The following is an 8,243-nucleotide window of genomic DNA, read 5'->3' on the forward strand; positions in this document are numbered from 1 at the left end:
AATTAATTGTAATTGAACAAAATATGGGCATCTTTATCTTTTTATCAAATATCTTTTTTTTCTTATCAAATATCTTTATCAAATATCTTTTTTTTGCACTATTTCGAGCATGGTTTTACACAACCATCACAGCCGAACTCGAGCAAAACTCACCCCCGGCAAGCGAGGCAGCAAAAAAAAGCCATCCCTCCCGAGAACCCCTAACGTGGGCACGGCACGGCATTTATCGGCTGCCCGTCTGCCAGTGCATATTTGCGCCGTTAGCCAACATTCCCACATGAAACCGGCCGCAAGTGTAACGAGTCTGTCTTCGCCAGACGCAAACCTGTGACCGTTAGACACATCCACAAACAGGATGCGGCCGGCCATGGGCCCGATCGGAGCACCGTTTTTCCGATCCGGTGGTGGAATTTTAGAAAAGTTACTAGTTAGTTTTCCATGGCCAAACCCTACCCAAAACCCGAACCGGCGAAACGGCTGGCCCGCAATCGGACCGCATTGTTAGTGGTGAACTGCTTCTCTCACCAGGATCTTCCTGGTGCGCTTCGAGAGCAGCGAGTGCAGTTGCATCTCGGTTTGCTTGGTTCACCATCCATCCGCCGCAGCGTGTCTTTCGGTAGCGCAAAACTTCCGCTTGCAGGATACTAACGCTCCTTCTCGAATCCGGCTGTAAGCGGTTGTGCTTTCTATCCGCAACTAGATCCGCTTGCAGGGTTTGATGCTGTTTTGTGCGCCTTTGAGCTGACACATGCACCAATGCGTTTCAACTTGATTTAAACCTTTAAAATATGCATTCAAATTGCACCCAAAATGGGTTCATTTACAATAGCTAGCTGCCTGTGTCTGCCTGCAGCTAAGTTCGAGTTAACGAAAGGATAAAAGGCACCTCCCGAATTCGCTGATGGAAACTACTCGCGAAACGTACAGGCACGTCCGAAAGTGGCACCCTCGAACGCCATTAGACGCCATTAGACGACACCAATCGTAAGCCACAGGCTGAATGAACAAGGCTCGCTTAAGGCTGCAATCCTCCCAAGGATTGTAGCCATAGCTGATGGGTGCGTCAACACCATGAAAAGAGGAAACCGATGAAAATCACTAATGGTTTCGGCGAGTATGGAATGTCAGCAAATAAGCACGTTTCGAGTGTATGGGCGAACCATTAAAGTGGTGTCCTTTCACCGTGAATTAGAAAGCATCCTCTTTCTGCCTTCGACATCGTGCGAAGTTACGCGGCGTACAAACCCGTTTCATGTAATGCGTGTTCGCATGGAGTGTGATTTTTCGAATGGCATTTCCACGGCCACCCTTGGGAGGTTTTCCCATCGCCTTCAAAACCCCCTGGCTTTTTTGTTCGCTTTAAGCTCGCGCACTAAACACGCACACCCGTTCGTCATTTCCCTAGGTTCCTCGCGATCTGGTGGCCCCTGAAGCTGCAGATCACGAAACGGCGCGCCCGGTTCATGATCGTGTGCATCTGGATCATCGCCCTCAGCTCAACCATACCGTGGGCGCTGTTCTTCGAGCTCGTCCCGATCACGCCCGAGGAGCCCGACGTTCAGCTGTGCGTCGAAGTTTGGCCCCGGGGCACGGACGGTGCGCTCTACTTTCTGCTAGCGAATCTTGTTGCCTGTTACCTGTTGCCGATGACGCTTATCACCATCTGCTACATCCTGATCTGGATCAAGGTAGGCCGCACGTGACGACCGCAGGATCCCCCCCCCACGTGTCCTTGGGCTCGCGTAACGTTCGCTTCGTTCTCGATTTTCAGGTCTGGCGCCGCTCGATACCGGGCGACTCGAAGGATGCGCAGATGGACCGGATGCAGCAGAAGTCGAAAATCAAAGTTGTTAAAATGCTTGTTGTCGTTGTTATACTGTTTGTCCTTTCCTGGTTACCTCTGTATGTTATCTTCGCCCGCATCAAGCTGGGCGGGACGCTCGAGAGCAGCGAGGAGGAGCTGCTGCAGATCGCGACCCCCATCGCCCAGTGGCTCGGGGCGTCCAACTCCTGCATCAACCCGATCCTGTACGCGTTCTTCAACAAGAAGTACCGCAAGGGCTTCGCGGCGATCATCCGCTCGCGCAAGTGTTGCGGCAGACTGCGGTAAGCTCGTGTGATCGCGTGATCGCGTGTTCCGTCGTCGACGAGGGTCCTTAAACAGGTCCTAAATGTGCTCGTCCTCGACGAAGGTCCTTAATGTGCCTCTGATCTCGTGCTCCTTTGTTGCAGGTACTACGAAACGGTGGCGATCGCGTCCTCCTCGACCAGCACACGCAAATCGTCGCACTACCACAACAGCTCGAAGCGAACGGGTGGCAGCCCTTCGGTCAAGTCCACCGACGTGGTGTCGTACATCTACGAGGAGAAGAGTGGCCGCAAGCATCACGCCATCTCGAAGCAGAACAGCGACCTATCGCGGCACATGCTGCTGAAGCAGGACAGCAGCATATCGCGCCAATCGCTGCTGCTGAAGCAGGACAGCGTCGCCTCGCGGTCGGGTAAGCCACCGGGAGATCCGCCTGCCGCGATCGGAACCGGAACCGTGCGCACACTTAACGATGCCGCTCTTCTACCCGCACTCGTAGCGATCCTGTACCGGCAGGACAGCGACAACTCGCGCCAGATGCTGCTGAAGCAGGACAGCAACGGTTCGCGGGACGCAGGACTCTCGAAGCAGTGCTCAGCGTCGGACTCGATCTCGCGCCAGGACTCGCAGATCTCGTACATCGAACCACCGCGCAAGGGCATCCTTTGCAAGCAGGACACGCAGATCTCGTACATCGAGCACACATCGGGCGGGGGTACGCCCGGGGGCAAGAAGTACTCGGCGTCGCTCTCCTCGCAGGACAGCGTCCTCTCGATCATCGAGCACAAGCGCCACAAGCTCGTCAAGCAGGACTCGATCTTTTCCTTCAACGAGCCCAAATCAGGTAAGCCGCCCTGTGGCCCACACCGTCGCTGCCGCCGCCGTCGCCACCACCTCGGCCGGCTCGCCGGTCGCCCGGTTTGGGCCACCGATCACCCCTCATCAACTCCTGCACGTACCACACCCTGCACGCCCTGTACGCCCTGTTCGCCCTCAGCTAGTGCCGGTTGCATCCCCATCATGGCCGCCCGGCATCCTGCACGCACGCACGCATGCCCGCATCCTTCCACGGCATTTCCCACCACGCTGGATGCCAGCAGCACGTTCACCACCACGCTGGACGCGAATGTGAATGTTTGTGCACGTAGTGGTAGTAGCTCCAGCGCACCCACGAGCGGCCGTGATCCTGCGATCATGCCACGCGTACGCCAGCGCCGCTGGTTTCCCTTCGGGGTGGGGCGCGATCGCGATCGCACCCCGCACCCACCGGGGGTGGCCAGCCTTGCGAGCGCCACTAATCAACGGCATCCCTTGTTGTTTTTGCTTATTGTAGTGTACGAAAGTGCCACACCGGCCCCGTTCAAGCGGCACCAGCTCGTCAAGCAACACTCCGTCATATCGTTCGCCGACCAGAAGCGGGGTGGCAGCCTGACCAAGCAGGACTCCGTCACCACCATCCATCGGGCGGGCAACGGGGAGGGACCGTACATTTCCTCCATCCTCAAGAAGACCGACTCGCAGTGCAGTTCCGCGTCGCCGGTGCGCAAAAACATTGGCTTCTTCGACGGCTAGAGTGTGTGCATGTTTATGTGTGTGAAAGTGAGAGAGTGTGTGTGTGTGTGTGTGGCAGGATGGTGGGCTCGAGTCCCGAGAATAACCAAGGCGCCAGCCTCCCGAAAAGGCGCTGGCATGTTATTTTTGTTTTGCGTTTTTTTTTATTTGCAACAACCCACGGAAGCCAGCAATTGCGCGTCCTTTCGTGTCCTTGCGCACACCTGCTTCCCGGTGGCTGTGTTTACCGAGCAGAGTAGAATACTTAGAACAGGACGCGCGGGAATTGAGCCAATGGGCTGGTTTGGTTTGAGGTTGCTGCTTTGCAATTATTGGAAGCATTATTTTAACCGTTTTCCCACAGTAAAAGCCTCATTTGCCGATGTGGCATTACTGTTTTTTTTTGTTGTTATGTGGTCGTTTTATTCGCACCTCTCAATGCACTTAGACGTTGTACCTTAGCGGGCAACAAATCGTTACTTGGCGCCGCGACAAATACCCCACTCATAGCTCTCATTTGCAATTTAGAGCAGTCAAACGGAAATGAGACAGGAATTCCGGTTGCGATAGCTTCCGCTACCGACAGGAAACAAACCTCCGGTAGTAAATAACCCACACTCAGAGGCACATTGTACGATTTGCGTGTTTATTGCCCCGATTATTGCCACGATCCGCAAAACCAGACTATGCGATATCCGGCAGGATATTCTCTCCTACTTCATCGTTGAAAGTGTCCTTAAATCATAAATCCAAGATTTATTTCTGGAGCCCTGTCCTGCCTCCTACGTGTCTCCTGCACCGTCTCCGTTGCCCGCTCTCGGTTCAACCGGCAGGTGCAAAAATTCAGCGTGTTTGGAGTTCGCTTCGAGGAACCTCCTCAGAGGAGGTCCACTTTACATGGTGCTATCGGTGCTGGTGGAGCTTACAAAACGGAACAAACGTCCGCCGTTAGCGGATGGGTAGCTCGTGCGTGATTTTGGACGGACACAAACTATCACTTTTTTGCGGACTTATTTAGCAGCGCAAGAATGGCGTAGAGCGGCATCTTTTTAACCCTGAGAAATTTGAAGTAAAAAAAACCCAAAACACATTTGGCATCGGCCAAGCATACAAAAGCAAACTAAACATAGTCATTATATACATATATCAGATTATATTATATACATACAAAGAGGAAGGGGCGGTGAATAAGAGAAAGAGGAGGCAATAACAAGAAGCACAAACGCATAATGACGATGACGATGGCTGTTTTAGCGGAATGCATACAAACGTTATTTCCAAATTTAAAGGGGGGAACTAATTTATTCAGATATAGTATAATGAAGCTAGACATATTTTAACACATTTTTCCTTGCTCGCGGAAACGTGACACACGCGCAAACAATATCAAACGGTTTGCGAGATCCAAAATCCATATAGATGATAGCAGCTGATGATAACATCGTAGACTTTTGCAGCAACAACAAAAAAACTTATCACGAGACGCGACTCGACACGATCTTCTACGTACGCTTATTCATAATGCTAAAAATTAACAAAACAGTAAACAACACAATATAAATTAAAATCAACATCCGTAATGAAAAAAAAGACCCCAAATCCAAAGGACCAGTGTTAGAGAGATAACAAAAGTAAGCAAACAAAATATCAAGGTGAGCGAAAATTCGCACCATCCAAACGATGTGGTTTTCATTGTGAATGTTTTGTTTAATGTTTCACTGTCTATCCGGTAAAAGCTACTCACAAAGTGAGGATCGTTTATTTCTACACTCAATGTGAACGTATTAAACAAAACACATACAAAATACACGGTGGTGCCGTAGTGAGAAAGGGAACCGATTTGAAAGCGAATGGTAAATTGAAGCCGAACAAAACCGCAAACTGAAACATAGATGGTGGATGGACGTATTCTTATATACATATTTTTTATCGAGCTAACCCTAAATGTAACTGAAAAAAAAAGTAAAACAGCACAACATGCTACACTTAATGTTTGAATTGATGAAACAAAAGTAACAAAATAACAGATACCTTTAAGTAGAACAAGCGAAGACGGTTCTATAAAATGTCTTGCAAAACCTGATGCGATGGCAGCATAGCGAGCGTGTAGGACGATTTAAGGAAGAATAAACATAACCAAACTGACTTATTGGAGAGATTAATACATCTCAAACACACACACACTCACATACAGACACACGAGGCGTAGAAAATTGTTGGTAAGGATAAAGTCGTAGCCTAAGGTTAACCGTAATTATGATTATCGTTTCTTATTCTGTTGTAACCGTTATGTGAGCAAACTGAAACACAAATGAACGAGCAACTCATAATTGTGATAAGAATAGACCATTAATACTACTAGTAGCCGGCAAACACGCTAGATACCCAGATGTACTAGCGCAAGGGAACGACGCAAGAGCATAGTGAACGAAATCCTGGAAAGTATTTTAACTCGCAACTTATTCGTAGAGCTAAGAATCGCTAAGCAATCTTTGGAATCGATGGACGCGTCAGCATCCATTGTGTGTGAGGGCGTTTTATTTTTTAAACGATAACACCGGTAAACCAATGACAACCCGATCGCAGATAACCTGCGATTATTTGCGCTTCTATTACCAACGTGTTACGAAGACGCCACTGTACGGGCCACCAATAATACCAATAATCTTACACTTAATACAAAACATTATACAAACCCGGTCGACCGGTGCGTCGAAGTTACGGTGTTTAGTGCTCTCGTACCAGATATATCATGAACGAAATACTTTAACCGCAAACCAATAATTGTCCATTATGCATGTACAGCCGTCAGATGGAAATAATACAGGTTTTAACATTTATACCGACTGCAGCGGGCGTCATCCCCAGCATGGCATGTTTATTCTCGCTTGGAGAGCACAAGGCAGGTCCTTACGCGGTACACGTTTCATTTGTTTATTAAACCATGCTTCGGTACAGTTTTATTCGAAGCGATAATGCCGTTCAACAGGGATGTAAGATATATATTATATAAACACATAGTTGCACCACACGAACCACAAAACCACAAGTTGTCAACGAAATTTGCTGCCAAGAAGACGATAATGCGATGTTGCCATCGCACCCCCACACACACACACACCCAAGCCCAGATGTTCCGGGAAATGGGGGCTAGTACAGGACAGTGAACCCAGGTAGCGTAGCACGCTACTACGGAGTGTCCTGTGAGAAGCACGGTCCAATTTGAAACAGGCTAAAATCAACCAATTTTTCACATGCACTTTCTTCGTGGATTTTAGAATGAGTTTTTCCACCGTCACCGCATCCACAGAATGTGGATCGGTAAAGCAGGCCTTGCCTATTTCAAGCTGTCAAATAAATGTAAAAGCAATACGGACTTGGCCCCAAAAGCAGCCCGCAAACAGGAAGGTTTTCTCTCCCCGCACAGCGATTGTGCTGGGGGTCCACAGCAATTCGCGACTGGTGCCTATGAGCCAGTTCTATAATAAATACAATAAATTGTAGAATTTATCCTAGCGGAAGAATTGAGTGCTAACAATCGACGCATATTGTGTCCCGGCAAAATTACTCACGCGCTTCCGTGGCGACACATTGGACTTGTATTGGCAATAGTAGTATTGGCACAACGGTTTTAGGCAGATATACGCTTGGTACTGATAAAAAATCCCAACCTGATTGCCACTTTAGAGCTCCGCGTGGGGTTCGTCGCTTATGAAGTCTTTCGTTTAGCTTCCTCTGTGGTTCCTCCGTTATGTTGCTTCGTATAAGGGCGCGCGCGACTCTTTGGTGGGATTGCACTTATACCGTGACACCTGGGAAAATTCGTATCGAATGTTTCACATTCCATTACTCCATGAACTTGTTTATATGCTGCGGTTTTGCTGCATTGCGAAAAGCAATAAAAATTGGTTCGTCAATATCGCAATTGCATGTCTCCAAAGTATACCGTGTGATAACTAAACGCCCATTGGCTACTTCTGCTAATGGCAATCGTTTTGCTGTTCTGCTATTTCAACCTGCTACCACTTCTGGCATGGCTCTGAAGACCCAAATTTTTATCAAAAAAATCTAACCAACGCAAATAAGTAAAGCAGAATAAAGCAATACAACGCATTGTCCTGGGCACGTTTTGTGTAGCGTCAGCTGATCTCGCTCGATCGCGGTGCAATGTGTTTTTAAAAGGTTTTCTTAGTCGAGCTAATTGCTTACCAATTATTGCAATTTGGGTGAGCGTTAGCACTAGTTTTAATCAGGGAACAGGAAGCCATTAAGGCGCTAGTTGTTCGGTGAGGGTTTAACGTTAGGTTGTGCGCAAGCGGCAAATATTCTAGAATAATCGAAACACGAACGACGTGGAAACATTGACATTAGCGTAGTGTATGGAATCGATGTGTAATATTTGAGCAAAGCAAACAAACCTGTTGATAACAATAATCCAGTGAGTGTTGCAGCATCTGCCACACACATGCTTAGCTAATTTTAATCATTTTACCTACCGTGTTTGTCCACACCGAAATAGAACGGCGGGAAATAGTTTTCGGTGTCCAGCGTAAAGGTGTACCACAGTAGTTAAATGTCCAACAGACAAAAAATATTGTTCAAG

General features: G+C 48.5%; 1 protein-coding gene across 1 annotated transcript in view; it reads left to right on the top strand.

Annotated features, from left to right (window-relative positions):
- The window catches only part of LOC128721994 (neuropeptide SIFamide receptor-like), a 71,474-nt gene extending 67,813 nt beyond the window's left edge, over positions 1–3,661 (top strand). The window contains exons 4-8 of the mRNA XM_053815805.1: positions 1,406–1,688; positions 1,772–2,106; positions 2,233–2,501; positions 2,589–2,933; positions 3,423–3,661. Coding sequence (XP_053671780.1) covers positions 1,406–1,688; positions 1,772–2,106; positions 2,233–2,501; positions 2,589–2,933; positions 3,423–3,661 — 1,471 coding nt within the window. The remainder of the gene's footprint in view (positions 1–1,405; positions 1,689–1,771; positions 2,107–2,232; positions 2,502–2,588; positions 2,934–3,422) is intronic.
- Positions 3,662–8,243: the final 4,582 nt, after the last annotated feature.

Source organism: Anopheles nili, chromosome 2, assembly GCF_943737925.1.
Source record: "Anopheles nili chromosome 2, idAnoNiliSN_F5_01, whole genome shotgun sequence".
Taxonomy (NCBI): domain Eukaryota; kingdom Metazoa; phylum Arthropoda; class Insecta; order Diptera; family Culicidae; genus Anopheles; species Anopheles nili.